General features: G+C 43.3%; 1 protein-coding gene across 1 annotated transcript in view; it reads left to right on the top strand.

The window, feature by feature from the left end:
* The window catches only part of LOC117743749 (contactin-associated protein-like 4), a 63,334-nt gene that overhangs the window by 7,835 nt on the left and 29,913 nt on the right, over nt 1–25,586 (top strand). The window contains exons 2-5 of the mRNA XM_034551545.1: nt 16,176–16,286; nt 19,188–19,381; nt 22,176–22,323; nt 22,894–23,085. Coding sequence (XP_034407436.1) covers nt 16,176–16,286; nt 19,188–19,381; nt 22,176–22,323; nt 22,894–23,085 — 645 coding nt within the window. The remainder of the gene's footprint in view (nt 1–16,175; nt 16,287–19,187; nt 19,382–22,175; nt 22,324–22,893; nt 23,086–25,586) is intronic.

Below are 25,586 nucleotides of genomic sequence, written 5' to 3'. Positions count from 1 at the left end.
TCCCATACCCGTCGCCCTTTGGTATATCATCATTTTCTATGAGCATTTTAATTATTTAAATATACTTTTGTATGTTGTTGTTGTAGTTGCTGCTGTTATTATGGGTGTAATTGGTTGATACTTCTTATTTTTTATCTATATTTACCTCAATGTGCTGTTGTCTATCTGCTCATTGTCCATGCAAAAGAAAATAAAAACTGTGAAAGGAACATTTCTCTGTGCTGCCCCTTACTAAGAACATATCAATCTTTTGAGAGGAACATAAACCTGTGGATATAACCTAATTAATGTAAATATGTTGTGCGTTTACCTGCAAAAAAAGCCCATCCATCCACTGTTTTACATGATTCATGAGACGCTGGAGTTCCTGAGGAGGAGCACCCTCTCGTATTTACTCTTCAGTGTCATTTATGAACCTGTGTTCAGAGGAGGAGAGCCATGAAGACGATGCCATGAAGTCAAGGCTGCGTTATGGCAGCAATCTGGATTTATTAACCCGGGATGAGAAGTTGAGTGATAAAGCTGAGGCCTGCAGTCCATCCGTCTTAAGTTTGGGACCCATTGATGTTTTGCTGAAGGCCGCTCTCCGGCTCCCTGAACACACACTCGTTCATCAGGCTGTCGGACTCTCCTGAGGAGCTTCCTGGTTCACACTGAGCAACGCTGGCTGGAGGTGAGTGTGGTTCGGGAGAGGCTTTAAGGATTCAAACCCCCGGGGTGGAAAACGTCTTCCCTAATGGGGAAGAGCAAGGCGTTAGAATCCCTACCTCAGAATGAAAGAACTTTAATTATTATTATCAAAGTAACTAACTCTTTTTTTCTTTTTTTTAAACCATAAATCCAACTCTTTTGGAGGAAGATGATGTAAAATGATGATGACGATAATTGAAAGGAAGACGACAGGGTAGACACAGAAAGGATGTGATGATGATGATGATGATGATGATGACAAAGAACTAGCCGATGGGGTAGGTCATGAAAAGGAATATGATGATGATGATGATGATGAACGATTAGCTGCACATGAAGGATATTACGTGAAGATGACGCTGATGAAGAAGAACAAGGAGAGTTTTTGGTCTCAATCTCTAGTTTCAAGTCTTCTTCAATACAGCGTGATGTTCATTTAGTAAATGATGGTCATTCAGAGTCAAACAGACCATAAAGCAGGGGACGCTGTCAGGAATTGATCCAGCAACCAGCTAGAAAAGGTCCGTTACTCACTGACGTTTCCCCTTTCTATAAACATGGCCCCCCTATTGGTCAGTGTGGCTCAGACATCCCGGAGCCGTCTCCGTATTCTTATCACACTGTAAACCGCCGTCTGTTGGCTGTTATACTGCAGGCTGCCACCGGGGACAATTAGACTAGTATTGGTGAACGTACAGGAGAAATGTTATTGGTGTTGGAGGCCGTGGAAGGCGGAGCAACAGAGACGACTTAACGACTAAAGAGACAAACTTTGTCCCCTCGTCATCTCATTTTCTTTTTACGGATGTTTCGGGTCAGTTGCAGAACAGCAGCTGGCAGGGATTCAATGACTACAGGTCTACAGGTCTACAGGTCTACAGGACTACATGACTACAGGTCTACAGGTATACATGTCTACAGGACTACACGTCTACAGGACTACAGGTCTACAGGTCTACAGGTCTACAGGTCTACAGGACTACATGACTACAGGTCTACAGGACTACATGACTACAGGACTACAGGTATACATGTCTACAGGACTACATGTCTACAGGTCTACAGGACTACAGGTCTACAGGTATACATGTCTACAGGACTACACGTCTACAGGACTACAGGTCTACAGGTCTACAGGTCTACAGGTCTACAGGTCTACAGGACTACATGTCTACAGGTCTACAGGACTACAGGTCTACAGGTATACATGTCTACAGGACTACACGTCTACAGGACTACAGGTCTACAGGTCTACAGGACTACATGACTACAGGTCTACAGGACTACATGACTACAGGTCTACAGGTCTACAGGACTACAGGTCTACAGGACTACAGGTCTACAGGTCTACAGGACTACATGACTACAGGTCTACAGGACTACAGGACTACAGGTCTACAGGTCTACAGGACTACATGTCTACAGGTCTACATGACTACAGGACTACAGGTCTACAGGACTACATGTCTACAGGTCTACAGGACTACATGACTACAGGACTACAGGTCTACAGGTCTACAGGACTACATGTCTACAGGTCTACAGGACTACATGACTACACGTCTACAGGACTACAGGTCTACAGGTCTACAGGACTACAGGTCTACAGGACTACATGACTACAGGTCTACAGGTCTACAGGACTACAGGACTACAGGTCTACAGGTCTACAGGACTACATGACTACACGTCTACAGGACTACAGGTCTACAGGTCTACAGGACTACAGGTCTACAGGACTACATGACTACAGGTCTACAGGTCTACAGGACTACAGGTCTACAGGACTACAGGTCTACAGGTCTACAGGACTACATGACTACAGGTCTACAGGACTACAGGACTACAGGTCTACAGGTCTACAGGACTACATGTCTACAGGTCTACATGACTACAGGACTACAGGTCTACAGGACTACATGTCTACAGGTCTACAGGTCTACAGGACTACATGACTACAGGACTACAGGTCTACAGGTCTACAGGACTACATGTCTACAGGTCTACAGGACTACATGACTACACGTCTACAGGACTACAGGTCTACAGGTCTACAGGACTACAGGTCTACAGGACTACATGACTACAGGTCTACAGGTCTACAGGACTACAGGACTACAGGTCTACAGGTCTACAGGACTACATGTCTACAGGTCTACAGGACTACATGACTACAGGTCTACAGGACTACAGGTCTACAGGACTACATGTCTACAGGTCTACAGGTCTACAGGACTACATGACTACAGGTCTACAGGTCTACAGGACTACAGGACTACAGGTCTACAGGTCTACAGGACTACATGTCTACAGGTCTACAGGACTACATGACTACAGGTCTACAGGTATACATGTCTACAGGACTACACGTCTACAGGACTACACATCTACAGGTCTACAGGTCTACAGGACTACAGGACTACATGTCTACAGGACTACAGGTCTACAGGACTACAGGTCTACATGTCTACAGGACTACACGTCTACAGGACTACATGTCTACAGGTCTACAGGTCTACAGGACTACAGGACTACATGTCTACAGGTCTACAGGACTACAGGTCTACATGTCTACAGGACTACAGGTCTACAGGTCTACAGGACTACATGTCTACAGGTCTACAGGACTACATGTCTACAGGACTACAGGTCTACATGTCTACAGGACTACACGTCTACAGGTCTACAGGTCTACAGGACTACAGGACTACATGTCTACAGGTCTACAGGACTACAGGTCTACATGTCTACAGGACTACACGTCTACAGGTCTACAGGTCTACAGGACTACATGTCTACAGGTCTACAGGACTACATGTCTACAGGACTACAGGTCTACATGTCTACAGGACTACATGTCTACAGGTCTACAGAACTACAGGTCTACAGGTCTACAGGTCTACAGGACTACAGGTCTACATGTCAACAGGACTACACGTCTACAGGACTACAGGTCTACAGGTCTACAGGACTACAGGTCTACATGTCAACAGGACTACACATCTACAGGTCTACAGGACTACATGTCTACAGGACTACAGGTCTACATGTCAACAGGACTACACGTCTACAGGTTTACAGGACTACAGGTCTACAGGTCTACAGGACTACAGGTCTACAGGTCTACATGTCAACAGGACTACACATCTACAGGTCTACAGGACTACAGGTCTACATGTCAACAGGACTACACGTCTAGAGGTCTACAGGTCTACAGGACTACAGGTCTACAGGACTACAGGTCTACATGTCTACAGGACTACAGGTCTACATGTCTACAGGTCTACAGGACTATAGGACTACAGGTCTACATGTCTACAGGTTTACAGGACTACAGGTCTACACGTCTACAGGTCTACAGGACTACAGGTCTACAGGTCTACAGGACTACAGGTCTACAGGACTACATGTCCACAGGTCTACAGGACTACAGGTCTACAGGACTACAGGTCTACAGCACTACAGGTCTACAGGACTACAGGTCTACAGGACTACAGGACTACAGGTCTACAGGACTACAGGTCTACAGGTCTACATGTCAACAGGACTACACATCTACAGGTCTACAGGACTACAGGTCTACATGTCAACAGGACTACACGTCTAGAGGTCTACAGGTCTACAGGACTACAGGTCTACAGGACTACAGGTCTACATGTCTACAGGACTACAGGTCTACATGTCTACAGGTCTACAGGACTATAGGACTACAGGTCTACATGTCTACAGGTTTACAGGACTACAGGTCTACACGTCTACAGGTCTACAGGACTACAGGTCTACAGGACTACAGGTCTACAGGACTACATGTCCACAGGTCTACAGGACTACAGGTCTACAGGACTACAGGTCTACAGCACTACAGGTCTACAGGACTACAGGACTACAGGTCTACAGGACTACAGGTCTACAGGACTACAGGACTACAGGTCTACACGTCTACAGGTCTACAGGACTACAGGTCTACAGGTCTACAGGACTACAGGACTACAGGACTACAGGTCTACAGGACTACAGGTCTACAGGACTACAGGTCTACAGGTCTACAGGACTACAGGTCTACAGGTCTACAGGTCTACAGGTCTACAGGACTACAGGACTACAGGACTACAGGTCTACAGGTCTACAGGTCTACAGGACTACAGGACTACAGGACTACAGGTCTACAGGACTACAGGTCTACAGGTCTACAGGACTACAGGTCTACAGGTCTACAGGACTACAGGTCTACAGGTCTACAGGTTACAAAACCATTGAACTTGGTTTAGGGGAAAAAACACGGCGATGGTCGTAAATGAACTAAAACGTAAAAACATTAAAATCAATAAAAGGTCAACAAGGGTCATATTATTTCTAATATCTATTTCATGTTGCTGTGAAAACTTCTTAAAACTAATTATTTATTCAAGTTTCTTGCCAAAACCCACATTTTCAAAATATTACATTTGTAAACATAATTTCATTTAGGTTAGAAATTACCTTTTTTCTGATTTGATCTTGAATGCATCCTAATGTAACTCAATGTTGTACCTTTTTGATGAAAGATCCGATGTTCGCTGTATAGTATTAATATATATATATATATATATTTAATACTATTTCAAGAAAGGTGTCATTGTCACCATACATTTCTCACCGCTTCACAACATGTTTGTGCTGTGGTTCTTTTTTTCTACAGCATAAATATTGCACATCTTAATTAATAACACCAGGCTGTTTTCTTTATTGAACATAAACCACGTGGATACCGGATACCTGAAATGATCTCTGACCTGCACCACACACGCGTTGCGTTGCAGCGTTTTGTTGCAGCGTTTTGTTGCAGCGTTGCGTTGCAGCGTTTTGTTGCAGCGTTGCGTTGCAGCGTTTTGTTGCAGCGTTGCGTTGCAGCGTTGCGTTGCAGCGTTGCGTTGCAGCATTGCGCTGCAGCGTCGCAGCATTGCATTGCAGCATTGTGTTGCAGCGTTGCGTTGCAGCATTGCGTTGCAGCATTGCGTTGCAGCATTGCGTTGCGCTGCAGCGTTGCAGCATTTTGTTGCAGTGTTGCGTTGCAGTGTTTTGTTGCAGCATTGCGTTGCAGCGTTGCGTTGCAGCGTTGCGTTGCAGCGTTGCGTTGCAGCGTTGCGTTGCAGCGTTGCAGCGTGTGCATCTTTCAACTCGAATGTGTGACATCGTTATTTTTCCTGTGTTCAGCCTGAAGCTATTTGTCTGTGTTTTTACCCAAATGGTAAAGAAGTAAAATGTGTTTGGAATGAGGAAGGAAAAGTCCCCTGCTGTGACTAAAAATAATCCTGTTCAAGTTTGCATCGTTAGCTAATAGCTACCAGCTATTTTAAAACATATAATGTTGGATTTACTGTTTTAACGGGTCTAATGTGTTTTTTTAAACAATGAATATTGAACACTGACAAAAAACATGCTCTCCAGCCAATGAACACAGGACTTTGTTGCTGTTTTGTACCTTTTTTCTTCACACGTCCTTCCCTTTGAAATGCCTTGTGCAAGGGCACAATGGCAGTCGTATTGTTTACCTCTTTCTTCCGAAGCCAGATTCTGTAACCTCTTCCAACACATGCAGATGTCGTTGTTTTGAAGAGACGAGATGAAAGCTAAATCTGGCGTAATCAGAGTTTAAAGGATCCGCTCCTCCGATGAACAGAAGAGATGAGTCTGTAAAGTTTAGTGTGATTTAATGTTAAAAACACAGCAATCTGCGGAACTGATGATGTATCTCTGGGTCAAATGGATCAGTGGATAATCTTAAATAAACTAAAACAGACAGATTCGCTATTTTCAGAATTTTATTGACTGTTTCAAAATAGCTGCTTTCAAATGAAGCTTCGGCTGTTTCGTGGGCGGCTTCAACCAAAGGTGGAAACTGCGTTTGTCATTGAGAGAAAATAACTGATTACATATATTATGCCTCAAGCTGGAAGCAGCCGGATTACCACCAGGCAAAGTATCATGGGAATAAAGCAAGAAAAATAGAATTATTGTAGCTTTGAAAAGGGTTTTCTTGTGTTTTTATATATGAAAACGCCCAAAATGAACACTGCAAGTGAACTTCTTGATAACTTTAAGATAATAGCTTATTGATCCATATAAGCGGTTGATCACCTCGGTCACTATGAGCCGGTTCCACTGTACGATCTAAATTAAATGGCATAAAGTTGAAATTGTAGCGCCGCTTCAAAAGAGACGTCGTGAGCAGTGTGACACAAACTTTAGTGAATCTATAAACTAGTGAGGCGGTGGAGAAGGAATCCTTTCCCCAGGTGCTACTTGTGTTTTCGATGCCCTTGTCCTAAATTAGACGGGGGTGAGTACGCTTAAGACATGCATCGGCGAACACAGGAGCAGAACCAACAGGAAAGACTTCTAACTTTCTTTGGCGGTTGCTCACTGCTTCCTGCGTTGGCCTTAAAATTCTCCACCATGCAGAAGGTCAGGACCTCCCACCGGGGGCGGAGACTACCGACATTCTTCCCGGAGCAGCAGCCGGGTGCATTTTTAATCCGTGTACAGTTGCACATATCAAGAGGGACATTATCTGGAACTTGAGGTTGTATTTTTTATTTATTTTTTCTCTCTCTCTTGGTTTTAGAAATTAAATCTGTTTTGTCAGCTTATGGAACTTATGCGAGACCGTTAATCTGTGTTGGCAGAATGAACAGGTTGTTCCTGGTGGAGCTGTCTGGACAGTGTAAAGCACACTGCGACGTTAAAGTATGACTGCAAGTTACCACACTGCCTCAAATGGAGGAGCAGAGGAATACAGGACTGCATCATTAGCATACAAACGTTACATTGATTGTTTCATCTGAATGTCATGAACATACATTAGAAAGACTAGAGGCCCCAAATTAGACCCTTGTGGAACTCCTTTTTTCAAGTCAACAGGATCAGAAACATGTTGGCCTCTTAAATAACCTAAACAGGTTGTTCCTATTAGTATCCCATAATATCTATACAATATAATGCAAAACCTTTGCAATGAAGACTATTGAGACGGAAGAGAGGGGGTCAACAGGTGACAGCAATGACTTCATAATGCAGCTCAACACAATATTCGGACTAAAAAGTGAAAAGGTTTTTACATAATTCAACTTTTAAATCGACAACACAACATTATGCGCTTCGTTAATGTGGTTGTTTCCACACTTTGTGTCAGATATACAGTATTATGCATGCTGTACAAACAGTAGATTGAGCTGCCGACTGACCGGATGACGTTCTGAGGGCTCGAGTCAGATGAAGACACAAAGTTTTCCAGCCTCCTCACAGCTCAGCAGCTGTTTGACAGACAGGTCAGAGCAGAAAAAAAAAGACAGTCAAATCAGTGCCTCCTTCAGCCAAATTATGTCTCAAAAGGCCTCACTCAAAGTGGTGCAGAAAACCACTCTGAGCCACTCTGCTATAACTAAACTAGAGTTAACGCCTCAGGGTTGTTCGTCTACGCCGACCCGTCAAATTGTAATCGTAGACTGTATATAAGAAGTGGACGTAGTCATCGTAACTTCCAACCGTTGGTTTGTGGCTATTTTGAAGCCTCGAGTTCGGCGTTTTGGTCGTTCTTGGGTTACGGTCGTCACCATCTTGGCTTTCTTGCAACCAGTAAACAGGAAGTGACATAGAGAAGGCGTATACGTCTCTGATACAGACCTTTCAATCAACTCGTAGCTCCGCCCTAAAGCAACCCCTGCTTTATGGTCTGTTTGACTCTAAATGTCCATAATTTACTAAATGAACATCACGCTGTATTGAAGAAGACTTGAAACTAGAGATTGAGACCAAAAACTAATGTTTACAATGTTTACTGAGGGAATACATCAAGAGAAGTAGAGTCATTTATATAGACTTCTATACAACCAGAGGAGTCGCCCCCTGGTGGTCAGGAGAGAGAATGCAGCTTTAACACGTGAAGCATTGACTTCTATACAACCAGAGGAGTCGCCCCCTGGTGGTCAGGACAGAGAATACATCTTTAACACATGAAGCATAGACTTCTATACAACCAGAGGAGTTGCCCCCTGGTGGTTAGGAGAGAGAATGCAGCTTTAACGCATGAAGCATTGACTTCTATACAACCAGAGGAGTCGCCCCCTGGTGGTCAGGAGAGAGAATGCAGCTTTAACACATGAAGCATAGACTTCTATACAACCAGAGGAGTCGCCGCCCGGTGGTCAGGAGAGTGAATGTAGAGGTCTGTCCAAAATGTTATCATTCATAATTGTATCCTATGATACATTTTGTGGGAAATTGTTATAATTAGCATATACATTCTTAATTTATGGCCTACGTGTTATGTGTATTATTATTATTATGACTTATTTCTTTAATAGATCTCTGTAATATCTGTAAAGTCTCCACTCACCTTCTCTGAGAACAGGAGGAGGCTTCACTCGGCACTCAGGAAGTCACTTTGGATAAAAATGACATTTAACATACCAAAAATGTCAAATGTAATGTAAATGTACACGGCATGCACTATTCATGGCGCTCTCTCTCACTTTATTCTTATATTACATTTAACATTTAATGAGCGCATCCGAGGCAGGGAAAAGACGTGTATTTCATAATCAGATGTGAAAAGAGATTCAGAATTCACATTCTTATTACAAATGTACATATTTAGTTGGAAGGAAGAACGGCCTTCGCTCCTCTAGTTCAGAACCGGGGATTGAGTTTAGAGATCATTTATTTTGAAGGTCATAGTTCACGATTGAGGGCACGAGCGGACCTCGGCGTGATTACCGTGCTAGGGGCTTGAAGGTAACATCGCCTTGAGTCCAAGGCCCTTGAAGAGCTCTGAACCTGTAAATCTCCCGATGGCTGTTGTTACTGAAGTGGAGGAAGAACCGTAAATGTTGCGGATAGCGTGCCATCTCAGCGGTGGATGAGAGGATGCTGGTGAAGCTCGCTCTGCTGGGTGAATTGTGATTATCACGTGCAACGAGTGCACAGTGTACTTGTGAGGTTTCTTCTTCGTGCTCTCGAACTCTCAGAGCTTCAGGACGTGACAGCTGACGAGGTGAAGAAGACTAATGATTCACAGTATCTCTGTGTTGGCCAAGGCCTGTGGAGCTGACACTCCTTTAGCGGACATGACGCTCTGCAATGTGGTGAAACTGTCTCTGCACGTGTAAAAATGACTTCTAAAAATAACCGAAGTAAAGAGAAAAGTGCTAATATTGATTTGGGCAATGAGTTTCACAATGCACTGGCTGTTGGATTATGTTTAGTGTGTGAAGCGACAGCAAGAGCCGAAGCTATCAGTGAAGAAAAACTATACGCAACAAGCAGCTGACCAGCAGTGTTTGTGTGTGATAACATGCAGCCGCCATGTATTTAGTCTATGAGGAGCGCACGGGGACTCATTAGTTTGTGGACTTTGGTTTTGAGCCTCAAGTTAAGCTTTATAACCGTCGCCATCTTGTTTTTTTGTTTTGCAACCAGGAGTGACCAGAGAGGGCGGAGCTAAGAACACCGAACACTGAAAAAGACCAAAATGTTACAATTTACTTTCATGAACTGAAAACACGCTTTGAAAGGATCAAAGTTGTGAGACCAAAACTCCCAAACCGGATTACAACATATAGAGTCTCATATCTATTAGCTATAGCAATTGAACGTTTTTTTTGCAGTGATACGATAACTGAAATGCACGCCAGGAATAAATGAGAGCTTTTGAGGAAATGAGCATTGTTTTAATGCATTAAACAGCATACAAAAAAATCCAATTTTCTCCTGGAATTAGCTATTAGCTCCACTGATCTGGTACGAGCACCAGACCATAATAAGAGAGTGGATTATTCTGCACTGAAGCGGCAGAAACATAAACGCCTGCTTCAAGGTAAGACGGCTCATTTCAGGCCGTCGGATGAAAAGCGCATTAGTTTGTGATCAATACTTTGGTCATAAGTTTTACATTTTGTTTGGAGTTTTTAGAGTGTGAGTCGACTGCTGATGCAGACTGAAGAAAAAGAGTGTTTTCCCCCCAAAATAACTTAAAATAAATAACGGAAAATAACGAAAGAGTGGTATTTTTTCCCCAAAATAACGTAATGCTTCTTTTGTGTGGTAAAATTACAGAATGAAAAGGATTTTAAAATTTTTTATATGCTTTATTTGAAACAATCTCCAGTCTTTGTTGTGGTCTCGGGGGACTTCGTGCTCCACAGTTGTTGTTGTTGTCTTTTCATCGACCACAACCTCATACGACCTCCTCTTTAACAGTCGACCATTAAGGGGCAAAATATTATCGGGATAAAGATCAGAACATTTAGAAAATTGTGAAATTTGAGAGAAAAATTGTGGCGTGGCGGTGAGGTGGTGGTCGTGGTGGTGGTGAGGTGGTGGTGAGGTGGTGGTGGTCGCGGTGGTGAGGTGGTGGTGGTCATGGTGGTGGTGGTGGTCGTGGTGAGGTGGTGGTGGTCATGGTGGTGGTGGTGGTCGTGGTGAGGTGGTGGTGGTGAGGTGGTGGTGGTCATGGTGGTGGTGGTGGTCGTGGTGAGGTGGTGGTGGTGAGGTGGTGGTGGTCGTGGTGGTGGTGGTGGTGAGGTGGTGGTGAGGTGGTGGTGGTGAGGTGGTGGTGGTCGTGGTGGTGAGGTGGTGGTGAGGTGGTGGTCGTGGTGAGGTGGTGGTGAGGTGGTGGTGAGGTGGTGGTCGTGGTGAGGTGGTGGTCATGGTGAGGTGGTCGTGGTCATGGTGGTGGTGGTCATGGTGGTGGTGGTGAGGTGGTGGTGGTGAGGTGGTGGTCGTGGTCGTGGTGAGGTGGTGGTGGTGAGGTGGTGGTCGTGGTCGTGGTGAGGTGGTGGTGGTCGTGGTGAGGTGGTGGTCATGGTGAGGTGGTCGTGGTCATGGTGGTGGTGGTCATGGTGGTGGTGGTGAGGTGGTGGTGGTGAGGTGGAGGTGGTGGTCGTGGTCATGGTGGTGGTGGTCATGGTGGTGAGGTGGTGGTGGTGAGGTGGTGGTCGTGGTGAGGTGGTGGTCATGGTGAGGTGGTCGTGGTCATGGTGGTGGTGGTGAGGTGGTGGTGGTGAGGTGGTGGTGAGGTGGTGGTCATGGTGAGGTGGTCGTGGTCATGGTGGTGGTGGTGAGGTGGTGGTGGTGAGGTGGTGGTCGTGGTGAGGTGGTGGTCATGGTGAGGTGGTCGTGGTCATGGTGAGGTGGTCGTGGTCATGGTGGTGGTGGTGAGGTGGTGGTCATGGTGAGGTGGTCGTGGTCATGGTGGTGGTGGTGAGGTGGTGGTGGTGAGGTGGTGGTGGTCATGGTGGTGGTGGTCATGGTGGTGGTGGTGAGGTGGTGGTGGTGAGGTGGTGGTGGTGGTCGTGGTCGTGGTGAGGTGGTGGTGGTGAGGTGGTGGTCGTGGTGAGGTGGTGGTCATGGTGAGGTGGTCGTGGTCATGGTGGTGGTGGTCATGGTGGTGGTGGTGAGGTGGTGGTGGTGAGGTGGTGTCATGTAATGTGTCCTCACCATAGAAACAATGCAGTAAAAGTCTTGTGAACTTCCCATTTACCTCATGGTGGACTTCCATTGGCATTATTTTCACGCTGCCGACCAGTGACAACATGTTGGGTTTTAGTGTTTCTCCAGGAGTTATCAAATCATATCATTTTCCATGCACAGAAAATTACTTTTTTTATATATATATATATGAAAAGCACAGTGAACACATTATTTACTTTAATAGCAAATTGATTTCTGGGGGCGTGAAAACCATTTCTGTCTCTGCCACTGACATCGATTATGGCATCAAAAAACATTGGTGCATTTATTTTAGTAATTTACATACATTTCTCTGTAAAGAACAAAGAAAGGGGCAACTGACAGAACTTATTTTGTATTTATTTTTTTATTTGCAATCCTCTTTTCTGGGATGAGATTGTTTTTGAATCATTTGTTGGGGCTGAAAATTAGGACATAAAGTGGCCTGCTCTCCTCTGATTGGTCGGCAGGGACGTCCATTCCAGTCTGACTGGGAGCACCTGGGCCCAACGCTCCCAGTCAACATCCCTGTTTTTGCATTATAATTTACGTTAATTAAAAAAAAATGCTGACTCGAGGAACGTCTGGTGTCGGCTAGACGGAAAAATTTACATTTACGAGCATTCATATTAAATAAATGTAATAAAATTAGATTTTCCTTTCAGTTCGCCGTGATGCAAACTTCAGTGACCCATGGAGCCTTACACCCCCCCCCCCCCCCCCCCCCCCTCCCCCCTCCCAATAATGGCTATCTCCTCCATCGCTGAGAGGGAAATATCTCCTCCCGAGAGCAGCGATATCTCCTGGAGAGATTATATTAACGAAGGATCTAGAGCTGTCTTTACTTTGTTTAGTGGAGATTTAATCTCACTGGATATTGGATTCCTGCCAAGTCCAGGTCCAACCTACTCAGAAGGTTTGACTTTGGTTTCTCTTTCACGCAACTTCCACTGCGTCTGGCTTTTGTTTCATGTCGCGTGTTGTTTGCACGACGCGGAATAATCTGCGACAATAACTGAGCCACGCACGCTAATATTAAGACGAGTTATCTGAGTCCATGAAAACCAGACAGAGTCGCCATGTGTGAAGGATTTTAACAGTAAAAGTTCTTACTTTATATAAATATTTGCTGATATTTAAAACGTATTTAACCTAATTATGGACTCCATTGTGAAAAGTAAGTCTTGCTGTGTGTACAAACCAGCTGTAGAGTGGTTTTCAATGTGTTAATATCCAGATATGAAAGCTGAGAGTCCAAAAAAACAACTCCGATCTTAAATTCATAAGATGAAAAGGCTCTTGAAAGGTTTCTTCTTCCTGTCAACGGAAAGCGAGCGAATGCAGAGAAATGTCTTTTCAAAGTTGTATTTTCATGCACGTGCTTGAATTAGATGAATACATTAATGTAAGTCTATGTTTGCTCTGCAATGAATCTTTGAGTTTCAACATTATTTCCTGATGAGGTGCCATCTGATGTTAATATTCATCTGCTGTAACGTTCATCTCCCATTCTTTGGTTTATTTATTTATTACATTTTCATTCAAATTTGATACGCTGTGGTACAAGAATACATTCGGTAAGGACTCCAAGCAAAGGTTTAACTTTCCAGAAGGGAAACAAAACCAAAGTTACATATTCTCACTTATCAAAGTGTGAGATCTTGGAAAATATTGTAGTAAACATAAAAAAAAGTGGTTTTATTGTTGAAAATAATTTGTGCTCTTGACCATGGTAAACAAGGCTGGAGGGGGGGTGCAAACTACAAACAAACAAACAAACAAACAAACAGAAAAGCAACATGTTTTCCAGTCAGTTGAAAAGAGTGTAAATGTGTGTTTAAGCGTCAGTGTTTAACTGCATGGTAAGCCCCGCCCCCTCTGACATCACCGATCCACCCCTCAAGCCCGTTTGTCTAATTAGGAAACAATGTTGCATTATTTATACCGACAGAAGGACAAGTGTTCAGGTCTTCGTCTCCATGAATCTGAAACGTTCACGAGGCAAACTTCTTGTAAAACGACTCCAGGAAGCACCACTGCAGTCCTCTGTGATCCACATGGTTATAAACCGTCTGTTTCCTCCTGGTCCACAGAGGTGTGTCACATGGTTATAAACCGTCTGTTTCCTCCTGGTCCACAGAGGTGTGTCACATGGTTATAAACCGTCTGTTTCCTTCTGGTCCACATGGTTATAAACCGTCTGTTTCCTTCTGGTCCACATGGTTTTAAACCGTCTGTTTCCTCCTGGTCCACATGGTTATAAACCGTCTGTTTCCTCCTGGTCCACATGGTTATAAACCGTCTGTTTCCTTCTGGTCCACATGGTTATAAACCGTCTGTTTCCTTCTGGTCCACATGGTTATAAACCGTCTGTTTCCTCCTGGTCCACATGGTTTTAAACCGTCTGTTTCCTTCTGGTCCACATGGTTATAAACCGTCTGTTTCCTCCTGGTCCACATGGTTATAAACCGTCTGTTTCCTTTTGGTCCACATGGTTATAAACCGTCTGTTTCCTCCTGGTCCACATGGTTTTAAACCGTCTGTTTCCTTTTGGTCCACATGGTTTTAAACCGTCTGTTTCCTTCTGGTCCACATGGTTTTAAACCGTCTGTTTCCTTTTGGTCCACATGGTTTTAAACCGTCTGTTTCCTTCTGGTCCACATGGTTATAAACCGTCTGTTTCCTTCTGGTCCACATGGTTTTAAACCGTCTGTTTCCTTCTGGTCCACATGGTTTTAAACCGTCTGTTTCCTTCTGGTCCACATGGTTATAAACCGTCTGTTTCCTTCTGGGCCACATGGTTTTAAACCGTCTGTTTCCTTATGGTCCCCATGGTTATAAACCGTCTGTTTCCTTCTGGTCCACATGGTTTTAAACCGTCTGTTTCCTCCTGGTCCACATGGTTTTAAACCGTCTGTTTCCTTTTGGTCCACATGGTTATAAACCGTCTGTTTCCTTTTGGTCCACATGGTTTTAAACCGTCTGTTTCCTTCTGGTCCACATGGTTATAAACCGTCTGTTTCCTTCTGGTCCACATGGTTATAAACCGTCTGTTTCCTTCTGGTCCACATGGTTTTAAACCGTCTGTTTCCTTCTGGTCCACAGAGGTGTGTCACATGGTTTTAAACCGTCTGTTTCCTCCTGGTCCACAGACGTGTGTCACATGGTTTTAAACCGTCTGTTTCCTTCTGGTCCACAGAGGTGTGTCACATGGTTTTAAACCGTCTGTTTCCTTCTGGTCCACAGAGGTGTGTCACATGGTTTTAAACCGTCTGTTTCCTCCTGGTCCACAGAGGTGTGTCACATGGTTTTAAACCGTCTGTTTCCTTCTGGTCCACAGAGGTGTGTCACATGGTTTTAAACCGTCTGTTTCCTCCTGGTCCACAGAGGTGTGTCACATGGTTTTAAACCGTCTGTTTCCTCCTGGTCCACAGAGGTGTGTCACATGGTTTTAAACCGTCTGTTTCCTCCTGGTCCACAGAGGTGTGTCACATGGTTTTAAACCGTCTGTTTCCTTCTGGTCCACAGAGGTGTGTCACATGGTTTTAAACCGTCTGTTTCCTCCTGGTCCACAGAGGTGTGTCACATGGTTTTAAACCGTCTGTTTCCTTCTGGTCCACAGAGGTGTGTCACATGGTTTTAAACCGTCTGTTTCCTCCTGGTCCACAGAGGTGTGTCACATGGTTTTAAACCGTCTGTTTCCTCCTGGTCCACAGAGGTGTGTCACATGGTTTTAAACCGTCTGTTTCCTCCTGGTCCACAGAGGTGTGTCACATGGTTTTAAACCGTCTGTTTCCTCCTGGTCCACAGAGGTGTGTCACATGGTTTTAAACCGTCTGTTTCCTCCTGGTCCACAGAGGTGTGTCACATGGTTTTAAACCGTCTGTTTCCTTCTGGTCCACAGAGGTGTGTCACATGGTTTTAAACCGTCTGTTTCCTCCTGGTCCACAGAGGTGTGTCACATGGTTTTAAACCGTCTGTTTCCTTCTGGTCCACAGAGGTGTGTCACAGTCCGCTGGTTCCCAATCTGCCGCCGTCGTCCTTCAGAAGCTCCTCCCAGTTGTCGGGCAGCCACGGGCCGGGCTTCGCTAAGCTGAACCGCAGAGAAGGTGAGTGATCATCATCATCATCATCATCATCATCATCATCATCATCGGCGTCGATGCCTACGGAGTCCTAGAAGGGAAAAAAAGCAACAACTTTGTGGTCAAAGTACTTCCTGGTCAGTTTGGCTACAATGTACATCTTTTTTGCATTTTTCTAATATATATAATATATTATCTGGGGCTCTGTACATATCGAATGATTTATGGTTAATAAACATGTGCGGCGGGCTGGTTTACTATCCATACTGTTCCACTAACAGTACAGTTTGTTTCATCTTATTTATTAGTTTGTTCTTATTGTCCCTCCCTGTTGAGCTTTCTGTTGTTTTATTGTCTTGCTTTTAGCTGTTTAACTCTGTTTTTAAAGGTGCTATATTCATAAAGTTATTATTATTACCTGTCAGGTGTATGTGTCTGCACGGAAGAATATTGGAGAAGCAAAGAGATGAAGAACTATTGGACGGAAACTACAAAGGAAGGACAGTGAAGACACTTTTCGTTTCGTCTTTTTTTATCTGATGCGCAAGAAATAAAAATCTAAAGATGCTGGAAAATGTTTTTTGGTTTTTTTAAACAATAAAACCACAAAACAAAGTGCCCTATAGATATTAAATAGAAATTGCATATTTAAGTGTGCGCGCGTCTTCAACAATAACGTGTTGACAATAACTTTGTTGTATTGAATTGCAGTTTATTAAATCTGTATTGGACTGATCCATAAACTCTGGTATCTCTGCAGTGGAGCGGCGGCCATTAAGAGCTTGTAGAATGCAACGTGCATGCTTTTCCCATGATGAAATGTAGGCTATTTTTACATTGAATCACTTGAATTATGAATTAAAAGAGCTGCGTGTGTCTAAGTGTTGTGTAGAGTATTGTAGGTCAGAGGGTTGGCGGTTGGATTCCTTTTGTCTGGGTCCTTGAGCCAGACGCTGAACTCTTCATGCTAACGATGGTTTACACGTTCACGTGTATGATCATTAACATTTAAGTTTTTAAGAAAGTGTATGTGGAAGGCGCCCTGGAACATCTGGCTCGGAAAGGCTTCGTCTTGTTCTGCGAATACGGTCGATCAGGAGAGACGAGTGAGATGCAGAAAAGATAATTGTTTGTTATTAAACAAATTGATTGACAGATAATTTCTGCAACATTTAATATCCAGACACGCAAGACATCTCGACCAACCAGCGTCGGTCTGTTCAACATCTGCAGAGGGAATTTAATCACATTTCATTCCAGGCAGAACTTTGATAGACTGCAGCAGCAGGTCGTCCAAGTCGGGATCCTCTTTGAGTTTAAACCTAAAGCTGACTTGTGTTATTTTCAAGGGACACTAAGCATGGGAAAACGTAGTATTTTTTCTATTTTTTTGTATTTAGTATTATGTATTTGATACCCTTAACAAATAGCGTTCTGCAAGAAAACAAGTGGTTTTGCCATCGATATGCAGAGTGACAAATCAAGTTTTTCCAACGTGGAATTGGAGTCCGATTCCTTTAATGCGGAACATTTTAAACTTATAAGCACATTTTCACTCTACAGTGTAATTTCTTTCCCTGAAGGCTTTTTGCTCGACCTCTAACTCAGCTGATAACAAGTGGCTCAATACGCAGAGGGCGTTCTTACTTTAGGAACAAGACATAAATATGTTTCTACTATCCATGGCTGTACCCACAAAGGGAAGTGTGTGGTGGATAGAACGACACCGACGGGGTCTGCCATCATTAATGAGAGACCTGTCTTCAAAGTGAGCCGTCGTCGTCTTTCCAAATATGGAGAGAAAATGAAAAACACGGCTATACTTCAATGTACCAGGATGAATTATGGCCCGTTGTGACTTTTCTTTTTCACGTCCATCTTTCCGAGGACATTTTGTCCTTTCCGTACATCTTCACGAGCCAGTTTTTGGGTTAGTTTACCACCGCTTTGCTTCTGGAACCCAGATGATGGAAGGTGAGGGCCGATGGTGGAGGTCGGGGTCCAGAGACGCTCCAGTTATAAGAGGGTTAGGGTTAGGCATCCAAAAGGGATCACAACCCCCCCCCCACCCCCCCCAAAGTCAAGGTTGAGTAAATTAGGCAACATGGGATTGTGTTAAAATGATGACGTTGCTATCTTACACAACAAACTGTTCTTAGGAGACTTTCTTACGTGAAATATTGATGAGCGCGGTTACCCATCCCACCTTATTGGTGAGAAAGACTTTTTAGGGAATGAGTTACATCCTCATGATGAATTACACCCTCATGATGTTTGGGATGACTCGGAACAAGCACACACACACACACACACACACACACACACACACACACACACACCTTTTGGTGTTTTAATTATTTAATGTGTCTTCATCTCACGGTCCTCTGCCCTGGTTCTCGGATTATATGAAGGTCTGCAATGAACTGGGCGCTTTAATATTGTATAAGTCTTCGTGCCTCGGCCGCAGCTTATTTTACAGGGAGAACCGTCCTTAAGCTACAGATTAAACTCTTTCCACTGTTCACAATTAAACATCAAAAGACAGAAATTGATAAACTATTTGCGCTCAGGGCTTTTTTGAACTATGGGCTTTAAACTGTGGGATAGTTTGTGTGATTAAATAAGTTTAGTACAGCTGAAAACTTTGCATTTGTTCTTTTTTCTTTTTGTTCTTTTAATGTTTAAAAGATCCAGCAGCGCCGATCTTTTCACACATGTAGCAGAGTCTTTGTTGATATGATTTAATTAATATTATTTCCCTTTGATATTCCATAATTCGTAACTCACTCTTTTGAGAAAATGTCTGTTTTTTAAAGCATTTTTTTTTTATTGAGAAATAAATCGCTTTTTTCTCTGGATGATATTATTATATTATTATTATTATTATTATTATTAAAATTAAAAGGTGTGTCTCTGCTCTTCCAGGAGCTGGAGGTTGGTCTCCTCTGAGTTCGGACAGGTATCAGTGGTTGGAGGTCGACCTGGGGGGGCGGACACAAATCACCGCTGTCGCTACGCAGGGCCGCTACGGCAGCTCTGATTGGCTGACAGCCTACCTGCTGATGTTCAGCGACGCCGGACACAACTGGAAACAGTATCGACGGGAGGAAAGCATCGAGGTGAGTGGACGGGAACGAGTTAAGAGGAGATGGAAGGAACGTCTCGGAGGTTGAATACAGGAGAATATAGATTACGGTCCATATGCACTGCAGACATTTTGATGTAACATCCATTTATTCAGTTGTCCCAGTGAGCCAAAAAACCTGAAACCAAATCCAGTCTTCACGCTCTTTATAAAAAAAAATGGAAAAATAACAATGTTCCTTTGGAAGAGACCAGACAACATAATGATGGTTGATGGGAACAACTATCCCAGTACAAAATAAGCGCAGTTTAAATGTAATTTACCTTTTTTTACGTACCTGAAGAAATACCTTCTGACATTATTGCTGTATTAAAAAAAAGTGTGTCACTGGTTTATTTTGTTGTTTTTTGAAGACTGTCTACTGAAATAAATAAGCTCATGTATCCTGCAAAACACACAAACATTTAATTTTTTTACATTTTCCCAAAGTGGTTGTGCTGCCTACACTTAACTAAGTTGTTTCCTCTAAAGACAGAAGTTACATTTAAAATACTGCGTGCACGCGGTGGAAATATCCACATGTTGCTGGACTTCAGAAAGGAAAATGTTATTTATCACAAGATATCATGCAAACCGGTGCACGAGGATACGTAATGCGCAATATTACAAACTGTCACTCGAGGGCCCAAAACGTGAAGGAGTTAGCGTCTGGTTTACTCCTTCGGCTCCCGAAGCGTTCGGTGCATTAACCTCGTTGGAGTCGGTCGAGCATCACATCAAAGCTCTGAGCGTCACGAGGGGAAGAGGCTGAAACCAACGTCTCCTTCACAGAGAGAACGGGGGCTTAAAAGCTTGTTGATTTCACACTCGGCATAAATCAGGGATAAATCCACGGCAGGTCCCCAAAGTCCTCCTAAAGCTCCGCGTGTTAGGCCTGCTTAGTTTATCGGGGCTTTTTGGGGGAACCGGAGTCCTGGCCGTTGAGTCGCCTCATCGGTCACGACTCTTCCAGGATTTCTCTTTTCCTTGGAGCTTCCAGGCCAAAGTTGGTGAGGCTGAGTGATGCTCTCCTCCTCTAATGCTCTAGAAAAGGTAGAAAAGGTGTGAAAGAAGCCAGCAGATGGTGTTTTTTGAATAAATAATTATCCTAAAAGGGGGAATATATATATATAGCATCTGTAAGTGGTGACGGGAGCTGAAGTGCATCATAGATTTCCCGATAGGAATGATGAATGTTAACGAGCGTTCATCCTGAAGTGCAGATACATATCGCTCTCTGAGTGCCAGAGGAGAGAAAGGCTTTAAGTGGATGAACATTAAAGTGCAGGAGAAGGTGCGTAAGTTGGTGTGTGATTCTTTTAACTTTTGGATTTTAATTGCATGACAAGTTGCTCAAGTTTTTCACAGCCGGCGGGACGGACATTATTTTATTTTATTTTATTTTACAATCGACAAAACTACACAAGGACATCAGAGCCATCTTTCCGAAGGTCCTTGGACACATCGATATATAATTATATATATATATTATAATAATATATATATATATATAATTATTATATATTATTATATAAATATATATATATATAATAATATATATATATAATAATATATATATATATTATAATAATATATATATATATATTATTATTATATATATATATATATATTATAATAATATATATATATATATTATTATAATATATATATATAATTATACATATTATTACATATATAATTATTATATATAATTATATATATATATATATAATTATATATATATATAATTATATATAATTATAATATATATATATATATATATATATATATATATATAAACATTTATATTGCTGTGACAGCAGCAAATGGGGCCCCTGTGGTTCAGAGGGTTAAATGGATAATTGGCTTTTAAACCACACTGACAGTGAGCTGCGTTGATGGGGTTGTGTGTGCCAAAGCTAAGCGCTTGTTTTGTAACGTCACGTCGAACAAGAAGTCATTCGTAACGACACAAACGAAAACAAAAACAACGACCTTCGTGTCAACAGATTGCATCTCGTGACTCTTTCAGAAAGAGACACGAGACTGTGTCGACATTAAAGCTCTCCCTCCCCGAAAGGGAATCAAACCTCAAACTTATTCTCTTACCTGACAGAGGTCAGAGGTCAGAGGTCAGCGCCGCAGCAGCAGGTCTCCGCGGTGCCTTCAAGGACATTTCAGTCCCTCGTTCAGCGAATCCTGCAGCGACTTCACTTCCCAAACGGGGCCGAACTCCTTCTGTGATTGTAGGTTACAGTGTTTTGCATATAGATTAAAAAATGAAATAAAGTTTTCAGAGCCGGAGTACGGACTTCGGCTTCTTCGTGTGAAAACAACGAAAGGTCTGATGAGCCGAGAGAGCAGAAGAAGAAAATCAAGACAAAACAATAAATCAGAAGCAGAGGTCGTTTATGGAGGAGAATCACAGAGATCGAGATTATGACTTCTTCCACATTAAATAACTGTGTTTTCCTTCTTTGTCTGAATGGAAAGAAGCAGAACTTTAGAGTGAAAGTGGATGAAAGGGCTTAAGATTAAGTTTAAAAAGACATCCAGAATTAGTCTGCGGGGATCACAGAGGTTGTTACATGTTATTCTCCACCGGTGTTTACCGGAGCGTCCAAAAAACACAATAAAAACTACAACTGGAAGCTTCACGAATCCAATTTTCTACCTGATTGAGACTCCGTGGCCTTCATTAGAGGAGTCACCTCTCACCGAAGCATGGACAGATGCATGCTGGGAAAGCCAGATGCTGACTGTGGATGTGTGTGTGTGTGTGTTTTCAGGCTTTTCCAGGCAACACGAATGCAGACAGCGTGGTGCAGCACAGGCTGCAGCATCCGGTGACCGCCCGCTACGTCCGCCTCCTCCCCCTGGACTGGAGCCCCAACGGTCGGATCGGACTCAGACTGGAGGCCTACGGGTGCCCTCACAGTCAGTTCTGGACTTTAATCCTCCACTTATAGATATGTAAAGAGTCAACAATAAGTCTTTTAATCCAAGGTTAGAGTTTAGCAAAAACTAGGGTTAGAGTGAGCGAATCCAGATTCTCTGTTGCGCAATAAAAAAATAATCTAGTAAATCCAAGTTTAAACCAACTTTGAATACAGATTAATCAATATAATTCTTGCTTATGCAAATATAAATTGATGGATGAATAAAGAAGTGTTGTGCTATAAAAGACCGTTAACTTTCTGCTTCTCTGTATTCTTTATTAACGAAACATTAAAGTCAGTTAACCAAACTCTGCATTAAAAGCTCAAATGTTGAATTATGAGAGCAAACTTTTTCAAAGAGGCCGTTGGTTCAAACTTCCTGTTTCCCCCGTTGAAGCAATGCCTCATGGGAAATTCAGCAGAATCGTGAAAGTCAACGGGTTTGATTCTGTCCCTCAACTTTCCTGAAATGGAATTGTAATATATGTAATAATATGTAATAATACTCGTGTGTGTGTGACAGAACATTCAATCTGTGGCTGAAGGTCCCGGTGGTTTCTGTTTCCAGACTCCGACGTGGTGAGCCTCGATGGCCGCAGCAGCCTCCTCTTCAGGCCGAGGCCGACGAGCGGCCAGAGCGTCTCTCTGACCTTCAAGGCCCTGAGGAACTCTGGGACACTTCTTCACGCCGAGGGCCGGAGCGAGCACGGCCTCGTCCTCCGGCTGGAGAAAGGGAAGCTCCTGCTGCTCCTCCGGAAAGGTACGACCGGCTTTCTGGTGCCGCGACAACTTTGTGAACTACTACTTTCTTTCTGCTTTGAAGAACGGTTTTCCAGATGCAGGGATGCCGAGGGGCTACGTCCCCCAGCCACGCCTTTACATGCATGTCGTCATCGATATCCACTGGGAGCCTTTTGGCTCAGCCACAGCTTTCATAATATCACGGTGTTCACCACCAGCTTCGGGTTCTTTTTGCTGGTGCCACCGTGTGCTGTGTTCTCTTTGGTATTGAATATTAAAGGGGGGGTGGAACGCCACGACGTTCTCGAGTCCTCAAGGGAACATTTCAAAAGAAATTCATAAAAGAATTGTAAAATGTCAGAAAAAGTGTCCAAAAGTAATGTGTGATGATTTGGTGTTGTGGGGAGCAATGAGGAGCAATGAGGTTGATTTGGTGTTGTGGGGAGCAATGAGGAGCAATGAGGTTGATTTGGTGTTGTGAGCAGCAATGAGGCTGATTTAATGTTGTGAGGAGCAATGAGGAGCAATGAGGTTGATTTAATGTTGTGAGGAGCAATGAGGTTGATTTGGTGTTGTGAGCAGCAATGAGGAGCAATGAGGTTGATTTGGTGTTGTGAGCAGCAATGAGGCTGATTTAATGTTGTGAGGAGCAATGAGGAGCAATGAGGCTGATTTAATGTTGTGAGGAGCAATGAGGAGCAATGAGGTTGATTTGGTGTTGTGAGCAGCAATGAGGAGCAATGAGGTTGATTTGGTGTTGTGAGCAGCAATGAGGCTGATTTAATGTTGTGGAGAGCAATGAGGAGCAATGAGGCTGATTTAATGAGGAGCAATGAGGCTGATTTGGTGTTGTTATTTTGTGTCTTTCAAATATGTATTTAAACAATCTAAACAGTACAAACATTTTTTTAATCTGGTTTTATTCTCTGTTGGAATCTTTTTATTAACGCATGCTTTCTTCCTCACACTTTTTATTTCATTTATCCGTATCAAGAAGTCTTTCTATTTTATTTTTAATTGTACAGCAATATAGTCCGTACGAAAGATTATTATGAATAAGACAGAAAGATAAAACTGCTCCAGAAAGCGATCTGTTGTTCGTCAACTTGTTAAAAGGAAGAATAAAAGCTGCTCCCCGGAGGGATGAGAGGAGCTCGTGAGGCTTTGAGGTCAAAGCTCTTGAAATAGAGAAGATGGATTTGTGGTCTTCAACACAGACCTCATATCTACATATTCACCTGTCACCTGTGAGCGTATTGACATCATACCTGTAAGTGTTGTCCCTGCAGACGGTAGCTCATCCTGGGTGTGTAATGTTCAACACTGCAGTCTTGACTCGTCCTGTTGTTCTCGTCCGTTGTAAATAAACAGAGAGAGAGAGAGAGAGAGAGAGAGAGAGAGAGAGAGAGAGAGAGAGAGAGAGAGAGAGAGAGACAGCTTCCAGCAACACAGAGAGGGTGTTTGGGCTCACACGGAGAATCTGATTGGCCACGTGGCTGTTGAGGCTAAATCCAGCATTTAGTCAAAAATATCTGCCTTTATCCTCAGGATAGTTTATTTATGGTAATGCCTTATGAATAGATTATAATGCATTAAAACAGCGACATATCACAGATTACATCACAGAGAGTCATAGAAATGTTCGGCCACAGTTGTGAAAATGAAAAGGAAAGAAAAAACCATTAGAAAGTCAGCCTGATCCGAGCAGGAAGGAACTTTAAACTTCACTTTTATATTTATGCATCAAAAGATGGAACAGCAGTGGAACTTTCAATGGAGCAATGACTTTAATCTTTTCTTTTTTTTTTACAAGTCTTTAAACGCATCACGAGTGTTTTCTCGGAGCGGGTTCAGAGGCGTCAATGTCTTCCAACAAAAAACATTATTTAGAGCCGTAATGCAGGCGGCAGATGATTAGGTTATATTGCCTTTTGGGGGGGGGGGGGGGGGGGGGGGGCTGGAATGATCTAACGCAGTATACCTGCACTGTAAAAAGTACAACAATAAAAAACAGGGAACTTTTAGCAGCTTCTCGAGTCGTAAAAACAAAAGGAATACTCCCTTGAAGAAGGCGACCCGAGTCCTGAGGATACGCTCTGGAAACCGAGACGACCTCGTGAAACCATTAGTGATTCTGGAGATCACACGGGGGACCTCCCAAAAGCTTCCTGGAGGGCTGCAGACATGAAGGGCAAATATTATCGACGTGAGGGATCTTCTGAGCCGGTGAAGCTGCTTGGAATTGAAACACACACACACAAAAAATACACCTTAAGGGTTTTTTTTTTTTCAACTGTTTTGCTCGTCTGTGAGGTATAAAAAGACCATTTGGGACCTTATTCTAATGGTCTTGTTCTTCCGAACGCATTTTAAAAGATGTCCGAAGGAGTGTTCCGGTAAAGTGGCGAAGCAGATGTAAAACATTCATGAGAGTTATGTAAAAGCATAATTAACGTCACAATTAAAACGTGTAAATCCGCGCTTCCTGCCCGATATGTTTGAGTGCCTATAACCACGAGA

This window comes from Cyclopterus lumpus, chromosome 15 (assembly GCF_009769545.1).
Source record: "Cyclopterus lumpus isolate fCycLum1 chromosome 15, fCycLum1.pri, whole genome shotgun sequence".
NCBI classification, from domain to species: Eukaryota; Metazoa; Chordata; class Actinopteri; order Perciformes; family Cyclopteridae; genus Cyclopterus; species Cyclopterus lumpus.
This window is presented reverse-complemented; position numbering and strand designations above follow the sequence as displayed.